Genomic DNA, 27,027 nt, shown 5'->3' with positions numbered 1-27,027 from the left:
CTTTGTGTCAGGTGTTCGGAATGGGCAAGGTTCTCTTGTCACGGATTCGGAGGGTATACTGACTCAATTTTGTGACTATTATAGATCTCTGTATACTTCTCGAGTTGGGGCCACAGCCGAGGGTCTGGCTGCTTACCTAGATGGTATTTCTTTGCCGTCTTTATCGGCGGAACAGTGTTATTTGTTGGAAGCGCCGATCACGCTTGAGGAGCTAACGATGGCATTAAGTCACATGTCTAATGACAAGGCCCCTGGGAGGAATGGGTTTCCCGTTGAAATGTACAAACAGTATAGTGATTTGTTATTACCACATATGTTGTCAGTGTTTCAGGAGGCAGAGGAGAGGGGGAGACTGCCTGCTTCTATGATGGAGGCGATCATTGTTGTTCTTTTGAAACCGGATAAAGACCCAGGGTGCACGGATTCTTACCGTCCAATTTCCTTACTTCCCACGGATATAAAACTTCTAGCTAAAGTCCTGGCACTTCGGTTGGGGGGGGGGGGGGTTGTTACTTCCCTGGTAGACGATGATCTAGTAGGTTTTTTGCCGTCTAAATTTAGTGCTATTAATATTAGACGCTTGTTCCTGAATCTCCAGGCGGCCCCAGATAATCCTGGGGGTAGAGTGTTGTTGTCCCTGGACGCTGCTAAGGCGTTTGATAGTGTGGAATGAAGTTATTTGTGGGCCGTCCTAGAGAGAATGGGATTTGGGCCCCGATTTATTTCTTAGATAAAGATGATGTATACTGCGCCCCGAGCACGGTTTCGGGTGAATAATTTGGTTTCTGACGTGTTTGTTCTGGAAAGAGGCACGAGGCAGGAGTGTCCTTTGTCCCCTTTACTCTTCGCTCTGGCCATAGAACCTTTGGCAATTAAACTTAGGATGACTTCAGAAAATGGTGGGGTTTAAATATGGAAGGTTTGAGGAGAAAATGGCCTTGTATGCTGATAATCTTCTTTTGTTTTTGGGGGATGCGGGGGAATCTCTGTCTCAGGCTGTCCGTGTCATCAATCTGTTTGGTGAGTACTCATGTCTCACTATCAATTGGAATAGGTCTGCTCTGCTTGCAGTGGATCCGTTAATAGATTCCCTGCCGTCTAGTCCAATATTGTGATTATATATGATTAAATAACCAGTTCCGATTTTTTCCATTTTTTAATGGCTAGTTGACTACACACATATGCACCATGTCCAACCATTTTACTTCAATCTGTTGGACGAAGTTCACACATATGTGTTGAATTCATGCTAATTTCATTGCATTCAAAATTGAACAAAGTCTCAGTAGCCAGCTTTAAAAATTATTAAAGTATTATTTCGTAACATAAAAGAGGTATGGAAATACAATAAAAAATCAATTCAATATACTGGCAAACTTTATCTAGCACCTTGTGGAATAGTCCCACATTTTAATCCAAATCTGCTTTGTGTTCCATAATTTTCAGTTTCTAAACTTCAAAATTGTTTGATCGGTGTCAGGTCATGAGGTAATATTTTCCTGCATCAATTGTCTAAAAAGCAGATGTTGACTATGAAAGTTTTGGTAAATTGTTTTTGTTTTTGAATACATTAAAGCGTTTTTCCAAATTGGACTTTTTGTCCGTTTTCTGTGAAACAAAAACAACATTATGTCTTTGTGGAAGCATCACCAGTGCTGCAGTAGAGCTCTGGAGTTAATATTATCACATGTATCTTATGGATAAGGAAATCCTTCGCCAGTATCTTGTCTGTTTGAGTAGAATATTAACAGGGTTATCCGTTGTTATGACAAATTATTACCCTGAACAATATGTCATAGATTTTTATTCATTGGATGTGTGACATATAAATTGTCTGGTCACCATAAAACCGCAGGCAGTAGCAGTACCTCAAAAGGATTACACTGGATTCCTACAGTCAACGGTGTCCCAGTTGATAACACCTAGTAACCAACTTGTATCTTCCAAGATGTGTTCAGGGGGCTGTGCAAAGTGCTTGGGCATTGCCCTAATCCCCCTTGCAATTCTGTCTGTACTGGCCAATATTTTGCTTTTTTTCCCAGCTGGAAAAGTTGCAGAGAGCAGTGACCATATCTCAAAAGAAGTATTTTACCTTGGGGGGCTCATGGGTTCTGGCGTTCTGGTGAGTGCACAATCTGTTAGTATATGTGAATTATAAAAGTCATTTTATGAACCTATGATAGTTGTGATCATCTGATCAATCTGGAACGGAAAGTGTTAAATATTTTGTCTGCTGGGGATTTCAGTGTAAGAGTCTTCTCTTACATCCTGCAGGATTTTTCCCATTCAGGGTAAACTTTAAAACTTCTATATCCAGATTGCTTAGCTAACAGAGGACAATAGAAGTGTTGGAGATCAACAAACTATGAATTGAATGAGAAACATTAGTAACTAGATTTATAGATTAAATAGTCACTAATTTTTTTTCCCAAACTTTGCATAAATCAATAGTACAATCGATTATAAGAAACTTTGTAATATATCTTATTAGAGAAAAATGGCTCCACTTATCAGGCTCCTCCCCCTCCCCTCCTAACTGTTCACTTACCCTGAATTCACTGGTAAATCCATCTCCTTAAAACAAGATGGATCATCAGTTTACTCATGGATCAGGTTACAGCTGCCTATGGAGAGTGGTGAGGGGAAATGTGGGCAAAATGAGACAGATGCAGTGTTAGTTATTACCCCAGTGCTGGATTCTCAGCTACACTTCTCATTACTGATGTATAATCTCCATGCTGTTGCAGTGTATATATATATTCCCTTGGTTGAACTTGATGGACATGTGTATGTCTTTCTTCAACCGCGCTAACTATGTAACTATATATATATATATATATATATATATATATATATATATGCACATAATAGACATAGATTGGGGAGCAGGATGTTCTCTTCTATATCTGTGCAGTGTATAGAAGACATGATAGCCGTTGGGCTCCAGAGTAGCTCCCTCAGAGAAAACTGAGGGTTAGAAATAGAGCCTGCAGAGGGGAAAACTGCTAAAAAAAATTCTTATAAATGTCACATAATGGCCAGCAATAGTGGTGTTCCTCATGTACACACATATGACAGCCTATTTTGAAAGTCACCTGAAAGGTTAGGTACACTTTAAATGTATAGTTTATTTCCTTATTATTTCTATTATAAGCATTACTGTATACAATTTAGGTTTATTCAGAATTAATGTCACCAACATGCAAAATCTTATAAGACAAAGTATGAAGTGAAGCTCGAGTTTAGGCCCACTTTGAATATATAAGGGAAGGGCTGCAATATGAGAGGGGGGCAATGTGGCCCTTGGTACAAGGGTTTTGTAGCAGTTAGCAAAATGGTGTGAAGACTGGGTGTAGAGAAGATGGCGCAAGCCACATGACTGTTGGCGTCGGAATGTCTGCAGAGAGTGGGAGAAGGAATAATAGGGGAGGGTTTAATTGTAGGTAAGGTGGGCAGGTAAGGGGGTTTTGGAAGGGGCAGTACAGGTATGGGTGATCAGTTTAACCTAAAGGTAATGTTATAAAAGGGCCCTTTGTAACGATAACTAGTATAGATTTGCTAAAGTATCCATAGAATATACAATCTAGTCTTTGAGCAATGTGCTGTTTGTTACTTTGCAACTAGAGGAAAAAAAAGTTTTTGCAAAGCAATGGTATATATTTATTTCAGGTTTAAACATATTATTATTGGAACACAACAATAAATCCAGTGAACGTATAAACCAGTGTACTCCAACTAGGGGTTCCCCGGAAGAAAGCGTCACTTTAAATGCAGGGAATGGTGTATAGTCAAAGATGCTTGGAATGGGGTGGACAAAACTTTCTACACCTTTGAGCCATTTAATGCTTTCTCTTCCCTCAAATTGACGGTCTCTGATCACGCGGAGATAAGTGCAATGCACATTGGGGTCAATATGTCCCAGTCTTATGTTATACAGCAGTATGGCAGGGAGCATGAGAAGTGTGTGTAGCAAAGACTATTTTTCTGTCATCAGAAAACAGTACATTCTCCATATGTTCAGCTCTAGGCTGTTAAATGGCAGGGATTTGTTTTCTAGGACCCTCGTCCTGAGGCGGTGCAAAGGACCCTCTAACAAAAAACTAGAAAAGCAGTGCTGGAGGTGAAATGACATCTCTTGTTAAGTGCTTTATACAAATGAACTCTTTTTTAAGTTTTTATAGACTCTAGGATATCTTCCTATAATTAAGTCATTGTACAGCGGCATGTGAAAGCATTTCCATTTCCAATTTCCAAAATTGTCCAATTTTTTTTTTTTAGTTAAACAGTTAGTGTATAGGTGATTAAACATTGTTCTACATTTTTTTAATTTTTTCACGAGTCAGGAAATATTATAAATTAGATTCTAATTTATAACATTTCCCAGCACTGGTCACTAGATGGAGCAATTCCCAAAATTTCAGCATTGCATGTGGTAAAGCAACCACATTGCTTTATGCTGCAAAATTTGAGAAAACTCACTTGCTCTAGTGAGCTCTCAGAATCCCCCCTCCTTTATCCTGGCTAGTGCCGGGAGAAACTAGGGGTTTGAACGGTCAAACCTCCTACACTGTGTGTCGCCATTTTTTGAGCTAACACACAGTGTAGTAGGTTAACATACAGTAGTAAACACACAGTAAAACACGTACATACACAGACCTAACTTACCTGATCCTGCCGCCGCCGCTCCCTCCTGTCCGTCCACTCCGTCTGCTACCTCCGCTCCAAGTGCACAAGTCCGGAAGCCGCGACCGGAAGTAGTAATCTTACTAAAATCGCAATTGAAACCAATGGTAATGCAAAAAAAACAAAACGCAATATTAAGTGCGGATTTTACCTGCGCAGATTTACCTGTGGATTTGTAACCCAATCATGGTTTTTAAATTTTCCATTGCTGCTGTTTTCCCCATTGACGTCTATGGTGTGATCACCTGTGTTTATGTTATCTGTGGTTTTGAAGCAGATTTTCCACATCAAATTCTGTGTGCATGTAACCTAAAGGGCAAAGTTCTACTACCAATAGCCCAATCATGTTTTTGCATGAGATTTTCATTGTTGCTGTTTTTCCCCATTGAAGCCTATGACCATAACTTCTGTTTGCATTACCATTGGTTTCAATGGTAATGCTTCCATTGCAAATGGTTTCTGTTTGTCTCCGTTCCATAAGGTTTCGGTTTTTCGTGGAAACAATAGCGCAGTCAACTATGCTATTGTTTCCGCTAAAAAATGGAAACCTTACGGAATGGAAACAAACAGAAACCATTTGCAACAGAAGCATTACCATTGAAACCAATGGTAATGCAAATGGAAGCTATGGTTTCTGTTTGCCTTTCCGTTCATGGGTTCCTCCGACGGAAAGGTCTAATGGAATCCTGAACGGAAGGGTGACGCTAATGTGAACACACCCTTATTGCAGCTTCAAAACATTGTTATATATATTATAATCTAGAAAGTTATATAACTTTTCATTATAATATGAATAAGCTTTCCCCACTAAAGTAAGTGTTGGTATATCGCTACTGATTGGTGGGGGTCTGACTTCTCACATCCCTTCAATCCTTAGAAGGAAGAGGCGTAGCGCTAGTTAAATGCTGTCGCTCTTTCACTGATTTCCCTTGAATGGGGCTGTATTGCAGTTACCCTGCATGTAGGGTGGCCAGTAGCACGTCTAGATTTAGATTCCTCTAAATCTCCGTTGGTCGCAGAGGTCAGACCTCCAGTGGTCAGAATGCTGAGGCATATCCTAACACTATCCTAAAACATTCCAAGTTGGGAATACCCCTTTACCAATGTTTATATAATTATACTCCACACATTCTGCTATAGCAAATCGTATCTGTACTTGTACAGAAAAAGGAATGTCACAAGATTGCCATAGGAAATCAATGTGCCCTATGTAAGCAAGATATAACAAGCATTCTTTCTTACATTAAAGTCACCAAAGCAAATAGGAAACTCCTGGCACCACGTTCTCTGCAATCACATGCCCCTTGAGTGTTTAGCTCTTGTGATAATGTATGTTTGCAGCATATACAGCACCCATAGAAGTACTTCAGTATGCCTCCAATTTCACACAGATGCATTACAAGATTTTTCTGTTGGATTCCGTACGAGTCAGACAGAAAATAAATTGTGCTATGTTCCATTAAATACTGTATTACAGAGATATTCTACCTTAGAAGCATCGCATCTAGAGGGGAATATCTCTACAACGCACCACCATATGGAAGCAGCAAATGGTGGCACATGGAGTGCCTATGGTTACATAGGATGCAGTCACAGGGACTCCATGTGTTTCCGTATACAAGCTCCATGCATAGACCTAAGATGCTCGGTAAGTCAGACTGGACAATAATGTAGTACTTATTTTTTTTCCTTCTATTTATGTAGATGATTTTTCCAGCTCTAGTGTTTTTGGGTATGAAGAAAAATGACTGCTGTGGATGCTGCGGCAATGAAAGTTGTGGAAAGAGATTTGCTGTAAGTATTTATGTCAAATGAAGGCATTCTAGATCTATCTCTGTTCAAAGTATCGAATTTTGGAAATTCAAAGCAACATCACACTATCAGAGAGAAATGTAAAGAAAAAAAATGGTAAAAGACTAGTTTTAAAAGATTTTTGGCACTTATTTCTTACCTTGTCACATTTATCCAGTGTGGATGCTACAAATAGGGAGAAAGTAGATATTTGTCCCAGAATGATGTAAAAAAAAGATTGGAACAGATATATCAATGTTTTTACTCTTCAGGAAAAATATGGCATTAGAGACGAGCCCCATATTTATGAAGCATAGGTGCCACTTTTACAGACACATACTAATGGAGTGTGACTCTTTATCAATATTTTCTGCCACTTTTCTAATTAGAAAAATTATGGAAAACAACACAAGGCCTAATCTGGTGTTTTATTCCACTGTTTATATCCCGCTCACAATGCATGAAAGAGAGAAACTGGCGCACTGTTTGTATAGTGCGCCAGTATGGATAAATCTCCCCCATTGTTTTTAAAAATTGACAGGATTTTATATTTTGTAGACTCTTTCCTTGCTTTGGATTTTTATGTAAAAGTAGAGTAGGCAGAGTTGTCCCTGTTCACTTAGGATTCTGGAATTCTTATGGCTAATTGCCTACAGCGGGATTAGTGGATGTTAAAAAAGGTATGTCTGACAAGGCTCTGTACTTGGAAAGGAGGTTTAGTACAACCAATAAAGTCACATTGGAAAACTGCTTATGAGTAAAGGCTGGTTTTATTTTGTTGGCTGTGGAGCAGTAGGCTCACATCCTACTAGTAAAAAAAAAACACGACATAGCAATCCTGCTGCCATTGAACCAGCCAGGTTACACCATGTAAAAATAAATTGACATCACATTTTTCACACGTGTTGATATTTAGTGGTCATACCGGCGGGACTCCATACTGGTAAAAAAAAAAAAAAGCAACTCCTTTTACAACCTACAGTAAAATTAAAAGCTATCACTTTATTATCATGAATATGCGGATTATTAATAACAGGATGACAGATCTGTTGTAGTTCTTATTTTCTAGGGGATTTTTTATGCAATGTGACAAGTTGATATAAGCAAATTCACAATTTTTCCTTTGCACTAGTTTTGATAAATATCCCCTAATATGTCTTTCTACTGATAGATAACACTTTATATATGCAAATCTCCCTGTCCGTACTTAGAATCTAGCCACATTTTTAACATTTATGTTTTTCAATTACAAACAAAAAAGCGAAAAATGCTAACAAACATACATAAGTATAGAAAGAATGTAACCTTGATACACACGAGGACGAAAAGCCAGAGAAATCGCAATTTTCAGAAGTTCACATGCTGCATTAGTTATTGAGATGGTAAGACTAAATTATAGTGGTTCAAAATATTGCAATAAGAAATGTTAGTGATAGAGAAGATTAATGTACAGCTTGGTCATATAGAATCCACATAGTCAATGACTTAAACCCGGTTGCCAATGGACAAAACCATTTTAGGTGAGAACCGTTAAACCTCAGGTGTCCATGTTGCAGTCGGTAAAAATACTAACAACTTTATCTCTAATAAAGTGTGTATATTTACTCTATGGCTGCCACATCTGTAAAAAGATGCTTCCTGTACGCAACTCCTAGTGTGATATTTCTACAAATTAGTACAATTGGTCTACCATAGTTATCCAGTGGTCCAATGTGGGAGTTACATCAGCGAGTCCGCGTTATCTAGCCATATTTTAATATGACAGACTTTGAATAAGACTAGCTGAACTGCATTATTATCCAGATGTAACCCATTCATACAAGCACAATATGAAAAGGACCGATTCCAAAGCTATTTACATCAAAGTAGTAAATTAGGCAGGTTGCACACTTGGTGCCCCATGGGTACAGTCAAACCTGGGACGATGCCAGAGCCCACTGGAATTTGGGGGTGGGTATTCATGGAGATCTGGGTAAAACTGCTCTACAATTGTCAGTAGGGCAAATAGGGGACCCACTGTGACTCTATTGTCTAATGACATGCATGTACCTTGAGCAAGTCATGCCCATAGTCCTGAATAAGAACGGGTTGCAGTTCAATACATTCCCTGTCTTGATTCTACCTCTATGTGCCAATCATTTTATTACAGTATAATTAAATAAAAAAGTAATAATAAAAAATACGTTTCTGTTGTGGCTTTTTGTTGCAGATGTTTTCTTCTATTCTTTTTGCTGCCATTGGATTTGTTGGAGCTGCTTACAATTTCATTATTTCTGCAGTTGCTATAAATAAGGGGCCATTATGTTATCTGGGACAAGGCCCTGACGGGCATGTTTGGGACTATCCTTTCAGTAGTGGGTATGTATGTGTATGGTTATATTAAAATGATTCTAAAAATAAATAAATTATAATAATGTTTGATTTAGGCTATTCATGTTATTTATGTATGTACATATTTTTAAAACAGAAATAGTGATATAAAATTTCATTTTCAACATATTTTTGATTTTATAAACCTGTGGCAGAGGTTACGCAATCACTGCCATATTCCTTCTGACCATCTTGTTTTATTTTATGTGTCTACCTGACAATTCCCTATATAAGCACACAACCAAGCAGGTACTGTACTAAAAGGGGCTGTCCTAGAATCTAACGTTTTGTAGGAAACCAAAGTACCTGCGTAACGCTATGCACTGTCACCAGCAAAATGGCGCATGCGCCATGTTTCTGCACAGTGAGAGAATAGAGAATAGCAGATCTCACTGCGCAGGCTCGCACAGCCGCAAGAAAACTACTGGAAGATATAACCAGTAGTTACCAGCAATCAATAAACACTGACACTAGGGTACTTTGAAGGGGGGGGGGGATAAGTGCGCTACAAGATGCAATTTGGTTTATGGAATTTATTTGGGCATATTATTAATTTTAGTTATACAGAACAATCAGCATTACTTTAGATTGTGGGAATACCCCTTTAAAGGGGTTGTCCAGTTCTTTCAAATTGATGGCCTTTCCTTAGAATAGGCCATCAAAATTAAATCTGTGGGCGTCCAACGCTCAGCACCTCCACCGATCAGCTGTTTTAAGGGGCCGTGGCGCCTTATTGTTTATCAGGCACACCGCCTTAGGCTATGTTCACACGGGGTATTTTGCCGAGTTTTTTGACGCGGAAACCGCGTCGCAAAACTCGGCAGAAACGGCCCGAGAACGCCTCCCATTGATTTCAATGGGAGGCGTCGGCGTCTTTTTCCCGTGAGCAGTAAAACTGCCTCGCGGGAAAAAGAAGCGACATGCCCTATTTTCGGGCGCTTCCGCCTCTGACCTCCCATTGACTTCAATGGGAGGCAGAGAAAGCGTACCTCTCGCTGTTTTATGCCCGCGGCGCTCAATGGCCGCGGGCGAAAAACGGCGCGATAATCGCCGCGAAAATCGGCGTGCAGGGAGAGGAATATCTGCCTCAAAGTTCCATACTGAATTTTGAGGCAGATATTCCTCCCCCAAAATACTCCGTGTGAACATAGCCTTACTTTTAGTAGCTTCTATGCAGCTCACTACAGCTTTGTAACATTCACATGAAAGGAACTGAGCTGTAATACCCGGCACAACCGCTACTAAAGTACGGAGCTTTGGAAATAATTACATGGGTGCAGCGTTAGCCAGAGTGCTGCGGCCCCTTTAAACAGTTGATCGGCAGACCCCCACCGATTTTCAAAGGGATATTCCGGTTTAAGCAAATAAAGGTTATTCTTTGCATAATAAAAAGTTATACAATTTTTCAATGTACTTTTTGCGTTAATTTCTCACGGTTTTCAAGATTTCTTTTTGCAGTCTTCAATAGAAAGCTCCATTGTTTACTTCCAGGGGATACAATTCTGTCCTGGCCATGGACACACAGGTGCACAGCTCGATAGAAGACAAAACAATGAAGGTTCCTATTGAATGACTGCAAGCAGAGATTTTGAAAACAGAGAAATTTAAATAGAAAGTTATATTGGAGAATTGTATAACTTTTCATTATACAATAAATAACCTTCGTTTGCTGAAACCAGATTATACGTTTAAAGAGAAGGTCTGTTTTAGGTCTAAGGTGTTAGACAATCTCATATGTAATACACTAATTAGTTATGAAATTTGTAAAAAAAAAAAATGTTTCTCCCATTAAGCCCTTTAAGATGTGTTACATAGAATTAAATATTTATTAAAGAGGTCTCAACTGAAATGCATCATTTATACATACATGTGTGTGCAAATATATATATATATATATATATATATATATATATTTATATATATACTGTGTATATATATATATATATATATATATATATATATATATATATATATATATATATATATATATACACATATACTACAGTATTATAAATATAAATTTATTTTCTTAATTTTTCATTTTTAGAGATTATTTAGGAGACGATTCATTACGGAACAAATGCACAATATACATCATCGATGGAAAAAGTGACTTTGACACCAAAACTATTATCACTTGGAATTTGACCCTCTTCTGCATTCTCCTGATACTAAGTGGAATACAAGGTGTTCTCTGTGCAATTCAAGCTATCAATGGTCTGATTGGAACAATCTGCGGGGATTGCAAGTGCTGTGGATGCTGTGGGGTATGTTCATACAAATATAATGATTTTCACAGTCATAAAATACTTCTCCATGAAATAAATGCGTATAAGTGAATGTAATAAGGTGGTTTTTCTTTCATGGTCCTGAAATATGGTACCTTGATGTTTTCAAACATCCCTTAGCCTGCATGTGCCATCTATTCTAGCTATGAAAATGTTCACTTTATGTTTAAATGTGGTAGGGAAATGACAAGCACACACTACGCACACATGACTCACATGCAGCTGTCAGTTTTCCAACCAGCACAGCCATCATATGAGGAGTCGTGGGCTGTAGTTAAAGGCTATGTAAATATTTGAGGGCATTTTTTTTGTTATTAAATGTATGTATTAATAGGAAAAACATTGATTCTAATATATTTTTATTAAAAATATTACTTACTTGTACAGATGCAGCTTCTATGTATCCACTTTACATAGAAGCTACATCCCGCCTCTTTCAGCCAAATTCGTCAGTGTGTTGCACAGACGGCTCGTCTGACAGTAGCTACTTCGTGCCTCTGACAGCTTATCAAACCTTGAGGGTATGTTCACACGCTAGCTGTCATTTACGGCTGAAATGACAGCCTGTTTTCAGAAGAAAACAGCTGCGTCGTTTCAGCCGTAAATGCTCCTCCTCGTAATATACGAGGCGTCTGTGACGCTCGTATATCTTGAGCTGCTCTTCATTGAGTTCAATGAAGAACGGCTCAAATTACGTGGCAAAGAAGTGCCCTGCACTTCTTTGCCGAGGCAGTCAATTTATGTGTCGTCGTTTGACAGCTGTCAAACGACGACGCGTAAATTACAGGTCGTCTGCACAGTACGTCGGCAAACCCATTCAAATTAATGGGCAGATGTTTGCCGACGTATTGTAGCCCTATTTTCAGGCGTAAAACGAGGCATAATACGCCTCGGTTACGCCTGAAAATAGGTTGTGTGAACCCAGCCTAACACTAACTTGAACAACTTAGATGTGATTGGTATTATGGTTTGATAAGCTGTCAGGGGCACACTGTAGCCGGTCTCAGGGGAGCCGTCAGTCCAGCACACTGATAGATTCGGCATACATTTAATAAAAAAATAAAAGAATGCCCTAAAACGTTTACACAACTTTTAAAAACTATAGTGCGGTCTTTATTTACTCTGCTAGATCTGAACTGCCTTGCGGCTTAGATTGTGGAGTGTTTATTTTACAGTCTGTTGAAGGAAAATGGTCATGAACTTCACTACAAACAAACAAACTAACGTTGTAATTTATTAATTTATTTGTATTAAACTTTGTGCTGTCCTTATGATAAATCCAGGCCTTCTCACTTACTGCATGTAAAGAATAGAGCCCATACATTGCCCCCTCCACCTGTATATTGCATGGAGTACAGCAACGTTCATCAGCCACGTAACATGGCCACTTTATTCAATAGATCTATCTGAGCAGCAATTGCATTGTTTTCCGTTTACAAATTAGACAGTTACCTTATTTTTTTAACTGTTCAAAGGGTAGAAAACGTGAAAAAAAATATTTTACGCTGTACATATTTATATTACTAATGGCGCATTCTTTGAGTGACAAGGTGACAGTGGTTGGTGGGGCAGCACATGGGACTCTTGGTTTCTGATTTCCTAGCAGACAGTAGTTGAGAAAGCCGTGCTTGGAGAAAATCTTTATGGTCACTGTGGCAGAAAGTTAAAGGGGTTGTCCACAATAAATACTTGTTAGTATTGGCTATAAGTGGTCATATGAATACAAATAAATGACTGTATTTTTCATACTTTACGGGCTTATTCACCTGATAACATGTTGCAGAAACACCCCCATTCAGATGTCTGGAATGGATTTTTCGCAGATATTTCTAGTGGAGCCATAAGTCACAGCTTTAGAGTTACAATTTTTATGGGTTGAACCTAGTAAAAATGGATGTTTAATTATTCCACTTTGATTGTGACAACATTCATTATCTTAGTTCAGTCACTTGGACCCAGTCAAGATAACCGAGTCGTATGCCTATGCACTGCACAGCAACAATACATTGGTGCTGTTTACAGCTGCTATATAGAAGACCGCTATAGGCTGCTGCAAGCGATGCGCAAAATATCGCTTTGTTTGCCTTCAACCATAGAGAATTGTGATACATAAGAACAATATCTACAGGCAAACATTCTTTTGTGTACTGTCACACTTCTTGTGACACCCTAATGCTGTCCAAAGGGACAATGGGAAGGTGAACAGGAGCTCCACCATCTACTGTCCTATGTGTATTCATGGTGATCAGCAGTGACATATGGCTTCAATTCTAATTGGCATTCAGACTTCAAGGCTATGTTCACATGGGTCGGAAACTATCCCGCAGGGAAATCCAGCCGAATATCCGCACCAAATGGTGTGCAGATATTCAGCCAGATTGACCGTGGCAGAAAACAGGCAATATATATATAAAAAAAGATTATACTTGTTGCACCATAACAAAATGTCTGTGCTTTCCCGGCCGGTCTCTGTACTACCTGCCTCCTGTGATGATGTTTCATCACATGTGACTGCTGCAGCCTGTGATTGGCTGCAACAGTCACATGTGGTGAAATGTCATCCCAGGAGGCCGTCTGTGCACAGACCAGCCAGAAGAGCAGACTTAAAATCTGCACTGCAGGTCAAGTTTTCCTGCAGCATGTGGAGGAGATTTAATCAAATCTCATCCACTCTGCAGCTACTGTAATACGCTGCAGATTTTCCGTCTGCAAATACGGACGGAAAATCCGCTGCATATATGTTATGTGTGAACAAACCCATAAGATGAGCACTTCTTAGCAAGCTTTTATCCTGCGAAATGGTGAATCATATAGTTTGAAAAATACGGTAATTTATTTGGAACATGACTTCAATAATAAAAAATAATTTCATCTTGGGCAACCGCTTTAAATACCAAACACAGAGACCATAAGTACCTACTTCAATCACTGTTTTCTCAACTGCTGTCTGAAAGGAAATCAGAATCCCCAGCTAACAACCACCACTGCATAGAACTTATGGCAGAATGGGCTCCATGAATCTGAAGGTAGACTGGCCAAAGCCACCCCCTATCCTGCCACAGTAACCACGGGGAGCAGAACAGTGTTCCTCTCTACACTGTTAGGCCGGATTCACACAAGCGTTGCGCATCTCAGACGTAAAAAACTGCAGTTTTTCACGTCCGAGGTGCATCCGTGCTCTGCGCTGCAGGACGCGATATCACGCATCCTACATAGATTAGAGTCTATGGAGGGATGCGTGAAGCATGAAAAAATAGGACATGTCCTCTTTTCTCACAGACTCTTCACACGGTCCATTGAAACAAAGGCCATGTGAACGGCCACATTGAATTACAAAGGTCTGTGGGACGGCCATTGTTACAACGGCCGTCACACAGACGTTTAGCACGCTCGTGTAAATAAGGCCTAAAACTAACAGCACTATATTTGCAATTTTTGCACAAATGCCGTTGCCTGAGTTATTTTGTGAGGTGTGGGTGGCTATCCCTCTGCAGTCAGAGAATGGTGTTGCCTGAGAAGTGTTCACTTTGCCTCATGGTTGGTGCATCCCTGTGGAAAAAAACAAGGCTGTATATGTAAAAAAAAAAATTTTTTTAATCTAATTACGTTACCTGCAATTTTAATACATGAACTATTGTCTGTTCTTGTTCACAGAATGATGGACCTGTTTAACTCCAGATGACTTATTTGATATACCTTCATTCAAACCGTCCAAAACAAATGTGAACCTCAAAGAGGAAGGCTGAGAATGAGGAATTTTGATAAACTTTGACTGCATCTTCTTTTGTAAAACAATAATGTAAAACTTTATAAACCAATTAATAAGGTTCTCGGGGATAAACAAAAAAAATATTGACCAATATGTTCAAATTATAACATTTTTAATATTCTTACCTTTGGAATGCAGAATGCACCGTTCTCCGCTGTCGCTATTTGGGTCTCCCAAAGCGTCTCTGTTTAAATGCAGCATGGAGACATGCCGTCCATAGATGTCTTGTGATTGGGCCAGCCAGTCGCGGCCCTCTGCTGTGATGTCACTAGTCAACATGTCACTGATATAAACAGATACATCTGGGAAATCCAACAGAGGCAGCAATTCTGAAGGTATATATATTAAGAATTTTATTATTTTGGGGAATACCTTGGGCAATTTTTTTTTTATCACCGGAAAACTGAATAACTATTGAATCACTCTAAGTTGGACCTCCGGTAGTGCACCACAACTTTGCTGGACAGAAAGGCACATCCGCTTTTTCTTACACCTACAAAAATATCTTGCGTGGGTAAACAGTAGTAGCGGTGCTTGATGAATATGAATAAATGTGTGAATGTTGCCCAAAGATAGATCTTAATTGATGATAAATGTCCAGTTTCGTCATACATGAGGATGATCAAATTGTGTTAGGTCTGTTAACAGAAGTCTTCAGTTAATGTATGACCACATGCACACACAGCACAACAAATACTTATCAACCATATTATACAGGTAGAGAGGTTCATTATTATGCAATCGGGAAAAGTAAACGCAAACATGCAATAATAGCAGACCAGTTATCTAGTATCAACTGCAATATTGAATGCAGAGTATACAGGGATCCATCTACCTTTTTAGCAGAGAATTTAGAGATTGCAATGTAATACATATAACAGTGGCACTGTATGATAATTAAAAAAAGAAAGTGCAGGCAAAAAGTGTAAGTGTTGCCTATAGTATTGCTTTCAAATCTCGAATCTGATTGTCTGCTATGGATAACGCTGGCAATAGACATGGTTTAAATATCAGTAGAACTGACTGATTTTGACTTTTTGCCCATATATCTGCCATTAATTGGTTTTCATGTAGAAATTTTATTGTCTATTTATTTATAAGTAATACAGTTGCAATGAGGCTGTGTTCTGCAGCAATGTTCATGATCGATCGCACTCCTCCCACCTTTGGAATCGCAAAGAACCAATGCTTGATAATGCTTGTTTGCTGTTTTAATCACAAACACATCAGTAAACATGCTTGTATGTTTTTTAAAGCACAATAAATAAACTATTGAATTTTTGGTTTGGTTTGGGTCCGGGTCATGGCTCTGGAGGAAATGTACTACTTATGGAGGGGTCCCTCTCAGTGGTCATCATTGTCTTACCATTACCGAGATGGAACATGTGTCACACTATCTATGATAGCATCTCTATAGGAAATTAAGAAATAAACCATATTAAAGAACAGCAGAAAACAAAAACAGAAAAGTAAAACTATATACAGTAGCAATTCATTGTAACTGGAAATTAAAGAGGCTCTTTCACCACATTATAAGTGGTCTATCTTGTACATGATGTGATCGGCGCTGTAATGTAGATTACAGCAGTGTTTTTTATTTAGAAAAACGATCATTTTTGACAGAGTTATGACCTATTTTATCTTTATGCTAATGACTTTCTTGACCAAGTGGGCGCTGTGGAGAGAAGTGTATGACGCTGACCAATCAGTGACCAATCAGCGTCATACACTTCTCTCCATTCATTTACACAGCAGCATCATGTTCTTACTAGAACACGATGTGCAGCCACACACACACACACACACGCACGCACACACACACACACACACATTAATGTTAATCAAGTGTCCTGACAATGAATAGACATTACCTCCAGCCAGGACGGGATGTGTATTCAGAATCCTAACACTTCTCTGCACTTCTTTGTCATTTACAGCGAGATCTCGTTGTGCTGTGCTGTAGTCTCATACAGACGCTACAGACGTGGTCAGGATTCTGAATACACATCACGTCCTGGCTGGAGGTAATGTCTATTCATTGTCAGGACACTTGATTAACGTTAATGTGTGTGTATGTGGCTGCACCTCGTGTTCTAGTAAGAACACTGCTGTAATCTGCATTACAGCGTCGATCACATTATGTAGGAGATAGGCCACTTATAATGTGGTGTCAGAGCCTCTTTAACCAGACAGCGTTAAAGGGGTTGTCCACGACCAAACAACTGATGACCTATCCACAGGACCGTCCGGACCCCGTACCGATCAGCTGCTCCGACTGCCTCTGGGCACCGGACGTACATGCTGGAAGCAGATGGCTCTGGTCATAAAATAGCGGCCGAGCTCCATCTGCTTCCAGTTCCATCTACTGCATACTCTTCAAAACATAAGGAGAAGCTGATCGATGCGGGTCCGGTTGTCGGACCCGCACCAATCATATAGTGATGACCTACCCTGTGGATAGGTCATCAGATGTCCGGTCGTGGACAACCCCTTCAAAGGAATTTCATGTGTCATTTCATACCTGTTCTTTTCTTGCTGCTTCTATCACTATATATTTAGGTCTCCTCAGCAGGCAGAACTGGAACTTCATGAGATAGCAAAGAAGAGAAAGCAGGGTGAATATGCACTGGATTGTAACATACACAAAAAATGTCCAGAGTTTAATGGGCAATCGGTGTGTGTGTGTGTGTGTGTGTGTGTGTGTGTGTACTATTATGAAAGTTGTGTTTCTGCTCAAAGTCTTATATCTTGTCAGAGGAGCAGAACAGCGAAAATACAGGAAGCGCCGGTTTCTGTTGCATGACGAACACCATCGGTGCCGATGGAACCCATTGACTTTAATAAGTTCTGTTGGGTTTTCGTCATGGTGTCGGTCATTTTACTAGAAACAGCATTTTGTGCAGTATTTTCGGCCAGATCTGTTGCGAAGGCCCCTAACAGAGCCTTAGGCGCAGATGTGAACGAGGCCTAAACATACACTACATAAGCTCATATTAAAACCTAGGAGAGAAAAAACAGTTGCAATAAACATACATAATAGAAATGAGGCAGTCACTAATAAACTGCTGGGTAGAAGAGTCACTATAATTTAGGATATCCTATTGTATTTGATGAAAAAAAAAACATTTCCACATGCTATAATTTCCTCCATGTTGAACCTGCCTGATAATGAGAAATATGCACTATTAAAATGTAACACCAAATAGCAGGTGAATACCTAGAAATGTATCCTCTTAAATGGTTGGGTGTCTAAACAACACACAAGAGACCTTACAGACCATTAAATATGCCACTAATGGGGAATACCAGATAAAGTATTATTTTATGTATGGCTCATGTATATATGGATTCTTGTTTTAATCATTTTGATGCTATCAGGTTACATACATTATGAAATCTTTGTTCTTTTACTTTTTAGTTCCATTATTGATGTTGATATGATAAACTAACTGACCCTAGCTCACCACCTGATAGGGTCAAGAGACCCTTTATTAGCCTCTTACTTTTAAAGAGGCTCTGTCACCACATTATATGTGCCCTATCTCCTACATAAGGAGATCGGTGCTATAATGTAGGTGACAGTAGTGCTTTTTATTTAAAAAAACTATTTTCACCACTTTATTAGCGATTTTAGATTAGGGATGTCACGATACCAGAATTTGGACTTCGATACCGATACTTCGTTTAGTATTGCGATTTCGATACCAATTTCGATACTTTGCCAACAGTAATTAAAAAAAAAAAGTTCTTCCGTTTTCTGAGGTGAGGCGCGACGTGTGATGATGAATTTTGAACGCGCCTCACATTAATAGTAATTAATCCCATCATGTTTCTCAGTCATAATGGGTTAATGTGTGAGGTACATGATGGGGTTAATTACTATTAATGTGAGGCACATGGAGGTTAAATTCATCGCACCTCGTGCCCCACATTAATAAGTGAATGAAAGCCGTGTTTATCTCATTTTTTTACAGCGCACACATCATAAATGATGCAAAAACATTGTTGTGCGCGCCATTACTGAATGTGTATATTTTATGTATTGAGACTTATTTTAATGTTTACTGTAAAAAAGGTGAATGTGTATATTTTTTTAATTTAACAATACTTTGTTTTTACTTTATTTTAAAACTTTAATGTACTGACATATATCAGATATGTGCCAGTACATTAGCCTGTGGACGAATAGCACACAGGCTGTTAGGACATACCTAAGTATGCCCTAACAACAGGAAATATGGTAAGACAGTCCTGGGGTCCGTCAATAGACCCTGGGCTGTCTGCCCATATATGGTATGGCCCTCGATCGCGTCACAGGAATTCCCTGTGACGCGATGCATGGGCATCCCCCTTCTCATTTTCTCCTGAATGCTGCAGTCAGCTTTGATGGCAGCATTGAGGGGAATAACGGCGGAGATGAGAGGTTTCTCTGATCTCCGCCGTTATAGAGCCATTGCCCCGCTCCTGACAGGAAGTGCGCGCGCGGTCAGCATGAAGGAGATGCGGCCGGCGCTGCACTAATGTGCGGCGGCACTGAAGACAGAACATGGGGGTGTTTTGCAGTGCGCCTGCCATGTTCTGTCTTCAGTGCCTTAGATCATTAGTGCAGCGCCGGCCGCATCACATGATGCTGACCCCGCGCGCATATGTCAGGGCTCAGGAGCGGGGCTGTGGCTGAATTACACAGCTGCAGTACCGCTCTCATACAGTCATGTATTACTATACTTAGCTGTGCGGCTGCGCAGCTTAGTATCGAAATACAGGAAATAGCGGTATCGAACCGTTTGGGGATGCACAGTATCGAAACAGTATCGAAGTTTCGATGCACCGTGCATCCCTATTTTAGATTTATGCTAATGAGTTTCTTAATGCCCAAGTGGGCGTGTTTTTACTTTAGACCAAGTGGGCGTTGTACAGATGAGTGTATGATGCTGACCAATCAGCGTCATACACTTCTTTCCATTCATTTCCTCAGCACATAGGGATCCTTTTAGATCAGTATGTGCTGTCTTATACTAACACATTAACGATACTGTAGATGACCGGTTACAACGAGATTACGCTTGCTCTGCTGTAACTACCACAGAAACAGTAACGAAGTGCAGGGATTGTGAATAGACATCCAGTGGAATGTCTATTCACTGTCTAAACACTTCAGTACCGTTAATGTGTTAGTATAAGACAGCGCATAGTGATCTAAAAGGATCCCTATGTGCTGCCTAAATTAATGGAGAGGAGTGCATGACGCTGATTGGTCAGCGTCATGCACTCCTCTGTACAACGCCCACTTGGTCTAAAGTAAAAACACGGCCACTTGGGCATTAAGCAACTCATTAGCATAAATCTAAAATCGCTAATAAAGTGGTGAAAACAGATTGTTTTTTTTTTAAATAAAAAGCACTGCTGTCACCTACATTATAGCGCCGATCTCATTATGTAGGAGATAGGGAACTTATAATGTGGTGACAGAGTCTCTTTAAAGCTGTTTTTTTAAAGAGGAAAAATAATATATTTGTGACACCAGATATCTCCCTGAGCCAGATAGAGAAACGTCGCATGTTCTGTCCAGCTATTGCCTGGACAGGTGCACAAAGTGCAACGTTTTTCCATTAGTTGTGTCTGGCTCAGGGAAAAAAGAACTAATACGCCTTGTTCATACAATGCAGATTTGCTGTAGATGTTGCATTCATTTTTTTAAGCCAAAAGCAGTATTGAATCCAGGAAAGCAGACCTATCACACCTTTTTTCTGTTAGGTTTCATTCCTGGCTTTGGCTTACAATACATGCAAAATCTGCAGCAAATCTAAATTGTAGGAACAAGGTCATATATGTAAATGCACTCTAAGGCTGGGTTCACACGAGGTCATTACGTCCGTAATTGACGGACGTATTTCGGCCGCAAGTCCTGGACCGAACACAGTGCAGGGAGCCGGGCTCCTAGCATCATAGTTATGTACGACGCTAGGGGTCCCTGCCTCGCTGCCGGACAACTGTCCCGCACTGAAAACATGATTACAGTACGGGACACTTGTCCGGCAGCGAGGCAGGGACTCCTAGCGTCGCACATAACTATGATGCTAGGAGCCCGGCTCCCTGCAGTGTGTTCGGTCCAGGACTTGCGGCCGAAATACGTCCGTCAATTACGGACGTAATGACCTCGTGTGAATCCAGCCTTATGGTTCAATGAAACCAACCGTTGATAGATACAAATACAGGCACCATAGATGAGGATAAGCAATAACACCAGGTACTACTATACCCAACATTGTGTCAACAAGTATATTGAGCCTCTCATGGTAGCCAGGGGAATTCATGCTGGTGCCATAGCTGAAGGAAATTGAACATGCCATTTATGACAAACTCCGATATAAAGAAAAGTTTATACAACATGAAAGAGTTGCATATGGGAAAGAAAAAGGATTTTTAAAGGGAAGAAGTGTTTGTACTTTAAAGGTAAGGGAAGATGTAAATGAACAAAAAAAAAAAAATAACAAATTGATTTTGCAAGAGTTTATTAAACAAAAAAAATCACAGATATGTTATTAGGCTCTAATACCTGGTGTTGCCCCTTTGGCAGAAACAACCTCCAAGAAGCATTTCTTATGTCTACCAGTCTCTGACATTAAAGGTATGTGCACACAACCTCTTTTCAGACGTAATAGAGGGGTTTTACGCCTCGAATTACGCCTGAAAAGACGGCTCCAATACCTCAGCAAACATCTGCCCATTACTTGCAATGGGTCTTACGATGTTCTGTGCAGACGAGCTGTCATTTTACGCGTCACTGTCAAAAGACGGCGCGTAAAATTACGGCCGTGTCAAAGAAGTGCAGGACACTTCTTGGGACGTAATTGACTCCAATGAAAACCAGCTCCAATTACGTTCGTAAAGACCCCGCGAAAAACGCGTGCACTTGTAAAAACGTCTGAAATTCTGGAGCTGTTTTCTCCTCAAAACAGCTCCGTAATTTCAGACGTATTTGGCGTTGTCGTGTGCTCATACCCTTACTGGGAGAAATTTTATTCCTAATATTTCATGGAGAATTTTTTCAGCTCTGTGATGTTCCAGGAGTTAGCCTGTTTCAAATCCTTCCATAGCATCTTGATGGTATTTAGATTCTGGCTTTGGCTTACGAACTCTCCATTTTTTTTTATATGGACAGTGAAGGCAGGGACTTCTCCTGGATCTGAATTGCCGGCCACAGCACCGGGGATTCCGCTTCAGAAGTCCCTGACGTAACTGTCCAAATATGGACAGTGAAGTCAGGGACTTCTGGATCGGAATCACAGGCCACAGCGCAAGGGATTCCGCTTCTGAAGTACCTGACGTCACTGTCTTTATATGGCCAGTCAAGTGAGGGACTCCTCCTGGAGCGGAATCCCCGGCCACAGCTTCGGCAACGATGCGGCCGGAGATTAGGGATTCTGCTACTACAGGGAGCAACAAAATACCCTCCTCACATGCACTTCACACTGTGAGGAGGGGAAGAGAGCATGCGGCAGAATGCACGGCCGTCACTCGGATCACATCCGAGTGACAGCCGTTCTTTACATGGCCCCATAGACTTCTATGGGGGCCGGGAGAACGGCCCAAAATAGGGCAAGTCACACTTTTTGACGGCCCGGTTTAACGGGCCGTCAAAAAGTCGGCCGTGTGAGTAGCCCCATTTGGGGTCTATTGTTCCTATTTCAAAGAACGTCCGTCACACGGCCGAGAATTCCTGCCGTGTGAATAGGGCCTTAGTCTGGTATTCTTTCTAGAGAGCAAAGATTTCCTCCTGTCATACTTCATGTGTAGATCTATTTTGTGCAGCCTGGTTCTAATGGTAAACAGCTACGCCTGGACAAGTTGGCAGTTGTTTGAAATCTTCTCCACTTGTAGATAAACTTCCAAACAGCTGAATAATTGATGTCAATCTGTTTAATGACCTTCTAAAATCCATTTCCAGACTCATATGCATCTCAAACCTTTTTCCAGAAGGCCTCATTCAGCTCTTCGGATCTAGGCACGGTGATATCACGCATTTCAACAAGAAATAGCAAACGAAACTAAATGTCTGAGGTTGAAATAAGACAGGTTCCCCAAAGATCCTCTCTAATAATGTTCTAATTTTTTGCCCCTAATGCGGGGGACCGGATTCTAATTTTTGGTCTTTGGTAAATGTTAAAAAGTAAAGGTGAATTAGTTAGAAATAATCTGTCACTAATGTCAATAATCATGCAGCATGCACCTCCGTAACTTGGAAGCTCCTGGTAAGAACAGTGGGTGGTTTGCTCCCTTTATGCAAATGATTGCACCATTGTAAAGTTGCCATCACATTTGCCATCACATTTGCCACACTAAAAGCACTAATGTTGCTGTCTGCAAGCAAATGGACAAATAGTGTTTTTCTTTATTTTAAATTTTCTACTGCTATATTTATATATACTGTATATTTTAACTCCATGTGCATCCTATGTCAGACACAAGTAACTGAAGTTTTTTTTGCCTTCTATTGCAAACTGTGCTTGGATCCACCTGCAATTAAGTCCTATCATGAAATAAAGAAGTATACATTGTTTGTTGCCCAGAAAACTGTTGTAGCTTTTCAGAACAGTATACTGTATGTTTTTTGGCATATTGATGCACTGTATATGTATTACGTAGGCCAAAAACACTGTAAATAGAACATAGGTAATATGTACGTTCAGGGCCGCCATCAGGGGGGTATTAGGGGTACTGGTGTGAGGGGCCCGGCCAAACCTAATTGAAAGGGGGGCCCGGCAACTGCCGCGACTTGCCTTTGGTAGAAAAAAACGGGCCCCTGCAATGGGGCCCGTTTTTTTCACCACAGGATGTCGTGAGCTGCGGGCCCCCCCTCTCGTCATGGGGGCCGTCGAACCGCCCGCGCGCGCGACCGATCGCGCACACAAGGAAACTCCCACGCCTGCGCACTCGCGAGCGCGCACCCACGAACGTCCGCACTGGAGACCGCGCACGCACCCGCGACAGCCCGGGCGCTCCCAGATGCGACAGCCCGGGCGCTCCCAGATGCGACAGAACATGGACAGACACACATGGACAGAACTTACCTGGAGCCTGGTTGGAGGTGAAGGACTGGACTTCTGGACCGAAGACATTGCCTGGAAGACATCGCCTGACGAGGACTGGAGTGGGAGCCAGCAGCTCTTCTGACACTGAATAAAGTGTCTCAAAGTGCTGTTTAAGTATGGCCCTGTTCACACAGAGTATTTTGCAAGCAGAAAAAAAAATCTGCCTCAAAATTCCTTAAAGAATTTTGAGACAGATTTTGACCTGCCCACACTATCTTGCCGCGTTTTTTTGCTGCGTTGTTTGCCCGCGGCGATTGAGGACAGCAGACAAAAAACGCAGGGAAAAATGCATTTTCTGCCTCCCATTGATTTCGATGGGAGGTCAGAGGCGGAACCGCGGCAAGAAAGGACGTGCTGCTTTTTCTTTTTTCCGCGACTGGCTCTCATTGATTGCAGATTAAATCAATGGGAGGCGGTTTTGGAAGTTTTTTGGTGCTGATTCTGACGCAGTGTCCGAGTCAATATCAAGGCCCAAAAACTCTGTGAACTGGGCCTTATTGTTAGGGCTTATTCAGACGAACGTGTAATACGTCCGTGCAACGTGCGTGATTTTCACGCGCCTCGCACGGACCTATGTTACTCTACGGGGCCATGCAGACTGTCCGTGAGATTCATGCAGCGTGTGTCCGCTGCGTAAAACTCACGACATGTCCTATATTTGTGCATTGTTCACGTATCACGCACCCATTGAAGTCAATGGGTGCGTGAAAATCACGGCCAACACTTCCACAGCAGTATAAACTATGAATGAAAACAGAAAAGCACCACGTGCTACAAACAGAGTGTCATAATGATGGCGGCTGCGCGAAAATCACAAAGCCGCGCATCATACGCTGCTGACACACGGAGCTGTTATGGACCTTTTGCATGCGCAAAACGCCACGTTTTTGCGCGCGCAAAAAGCACACGCTCGTGTAAATCCGGCCTTAGGGTAGGAACACACTAGGCATGAACACTGTAGATTTTATGCAGCACATTTTATTGTGGAAAATCCGCAGCATATTACAGTTTCCATCGGGTGAACCCCGCAACGGAAAGTGACAGCACAGCTTCCGTTTCAGTCACCATTGATGGTGACAGAAACATCGCTAATTGTTTCCGTTCGTCACCATTCCGGCTGGTTTTCGGACGGAATCAATAGCGCAGTCGACTGCGCTAATGGTGGCGGAAGCGTAAGCTGTGCTGTCACTTTCACTTTCCGTTGCGGTGTTCACCCGACGGAAACCTCAGACGGAACCCCGGAACGGAAGCGAACGGTGATGTGAACAGGCCCTAACACAAAAGTTTTGTATTTTTTTAAGCTGGTTCACAAAAAAAAATAATTCCAAATTCTACTGGACCAACTGCCTATTTAGAGACCGGCAGCAGCTCCAGGAGCGACATCATAAGGGTAGGACCACACTAGGCGGATACGCTGAGTAAAACTACACAGCTTATCCGTCCCAGTAGCCGCAGGGAATTCTGCCAGCAGTCACATGGGATGAAACGTCATGACAGGAGGCCGAGCTGCGCTAAGAATAGAGGATCGCGTCACCAGGACTACGGCCGGGGTATGTCTAAACTTTTTTGTAAATTTAAAAAAGTGCCTTTTTTTTTTCTCTCATTTGTGATTTTTGCGGCACAACCGCAGCATTTCCGCAACAGAGGAGCAGCGATTCCACAGAATAAATTGACATGCTGCGGCTTAAAAAGCCACACTGCAGGTCCATTTTTTTTGCAGCGTGTGGATGAGATTTGTTCACATCTCATCCACTCTGCTGCGACTGTAATACGCTGCGGATTTTCCACAATAAAATCTGCTGTATAAAATCCGCAGTGTTCATGCCTAGTGTGTTCCTACCCTAAGGCCGGATTTACACGAGCGTGTGCTTTTTGCGCGCTCAAAAACATGGCGTTTTGCGCATGCAAAATGTCCATAACCGCTCCGTGTGTCAGCAGAGTATGATGTGTGGCTGCGTGATTTTCGCGCAGCCGCCATCATTATGACACTCTGTTTGTATGTTTGTAGCACGTGGTGCTTTTCTGTTTTCATTCATAGTTTATACTGCTGCGGAAGTGCTGGGCGGGATTTTCACACACCCATTGACTTCAATGGGTGCGTGATGCGCGAACAATGAACAAATATCGGACATGTCGTGAGTTTTACGCAGCGGACACACGCTGCATGAAACTCACGGACAGTCTGCACGGCCCCGTAGAGTAACATAGGTCCGTGCGAGGCGCGTGAAAATCACGCACGTTGCACGGACGTATTACACGTTCGTCTGAATAAGCCCTAACAAGTTCACAGAGTTTTTGGGCCTTGATATTGACTCGGACACTGCGTCAGAATCAGCACCAAAAAACTTCCAAAACCGCCTCCCATTGATTTAATCTGAAATCAATGGGAGCCAGTCGCGGAAAAAAGAAAAAGCAGCACGTCCTTTCTTTCCGCTGTTCCGCCTCTGACCCCCCATCGAAATCAATGTGAGGCAGAAAATGCATTTTTCCATGCGTTTTTTGTCTGCTGTCCTCAATCGCCGCGGGCAAAAAACGCGGCAAGATAGTGTGGGCAGGTCAAAATCTGCCTCAAAATTCGGTGTGCGGTTCCAGGCGGTCGCGGGAGTTTGCTTGTGCGCGCGATCGGTCGCACGGGCGGCGGTGTTTGACGGCCCCCATGACGACTCCCATGCTACCCAGGGCCGCCATCAGGGGGGGTATTAGGGGTACTGATGTGAGAGGCCCGGCCAAACCTAATTGAAAGGGGGGCCCGCAGCTCACGACATTCTTTTGGTGAAAAAAACGGGCCCCATTGCAGGGGCCTGTTTTTTTCTACCAAAGGCAAGTCGCGGCAGTTTGCCGGGCCCCCCTTTCAATTAGGTTTGGCCGGGCCTCTCACATCAGTACCCCTAATACCCCCCATGATGGCGGCCCTGGGTATCATGATATAGTGCTGGACGGAGTACCGTTAACAGGCGGTGCCACGGTAGGGGGCCCAGAAAATTTAGCTGTAGGGGGCCCTGAAATTCCTGATGGCGGCCCTGTGTACGTTGTA

At 41.6% G+C, this 27,027-nt stretch overlaps 1 protein-coding gene and 1 long non-coding RNA gene across 2 annotated transcripts in view; one reads left to right on the top strand and one right to left on the bottom strand.

The window, feature by feature from the left end:
- The first annotated feature begins 1,854 nt into the window (after positions 1 to 1,854).
- Positions 1,855 to 16,165, top strand: LOC142759352 (transmembrane 4 L6 family member 4-like). Its single transcript, XM_075861438.1, has 5 exons — positions 1,855 to 2,122; positions 6,388 to 6,477; positions 8,684 to 8,832; positions 10,892 to 11,111; positions 14,787 to 16,165. Exons 1-5 carry the CDS (start codon positions 1,949 to 1,951, stop codon positions 14,802 to 14,804), a joined length of 651 nt encoding a protein of 216 aa, XP_075717553.1. The 5' UTR covers positions 1,855 to 1,948; the 3' UTR covers positions 14,805 to 16,165.
- LOC142759354 (uncharacterized) overlaps positions 15,991 to 27,027 on the bottom strand; it is a 43,391-nt gene continuing 32,354 nt past the window's right edge. The window contains exons 2-3 of the long non-coding RNA XR_012883126.1: positions 17,423 to 17,485; positions 15,991 to 16,312 (exon numbers count right to left, since the gene is read on the bottom strand). This is a non-coding gene — a long non-coding RNA (uncharacterized LOC142759354). The remainder of the gene's footprint in view (positions 16,313 to 17,422; positions 17,486 to 27,027) is intronic.

The sequence above is a fragment of the Rhinoderma darwinii genome, chromosome 4, assembly GCF_050947455.1.
Source record: "Rhinoderma darwinii isolate aRhiDar2 chromosome 4, aRhiDar2.hap1, whole genome shotgun sequence".
Lineage (NCBI taxonomy): Eukaryota > Metazoa > Chordata > Amphibia > Anura > Rhinodermatidae > Rhinoderma > Rhinoderma darwinii.
The sequence above is the reverse complement of the archived record's forward strand: the minus strand, read 5'-3'. Positions and strand labels throughout refer to the sequence as shown.

Bases quoted from the DNA above. Each gene is read 5' to 3' on its own strand.
- LOC142759352 (XM_075861438.1), top strand. From the start codon at position 1,949: ATGTGTTCAGGGGGCTGTGCAAAGTGCTTGGGCATTGCCCTAATCCCC. The intron at 6,478-8,683 runs GTAAGTATTTAT...TTTTTGTTGCAG, and splicing joins GTTGTGGAAAGAGATTTGCT to ATGTTTTCTTCTATTCTTTT. The intron at 8,833-10,891 runs GTATGTATGTGT...TTTCATTTTTAG, and splicing joins GACTATCCTTTCAGTAGTGG to AGATTATTTAGGAGACGATT.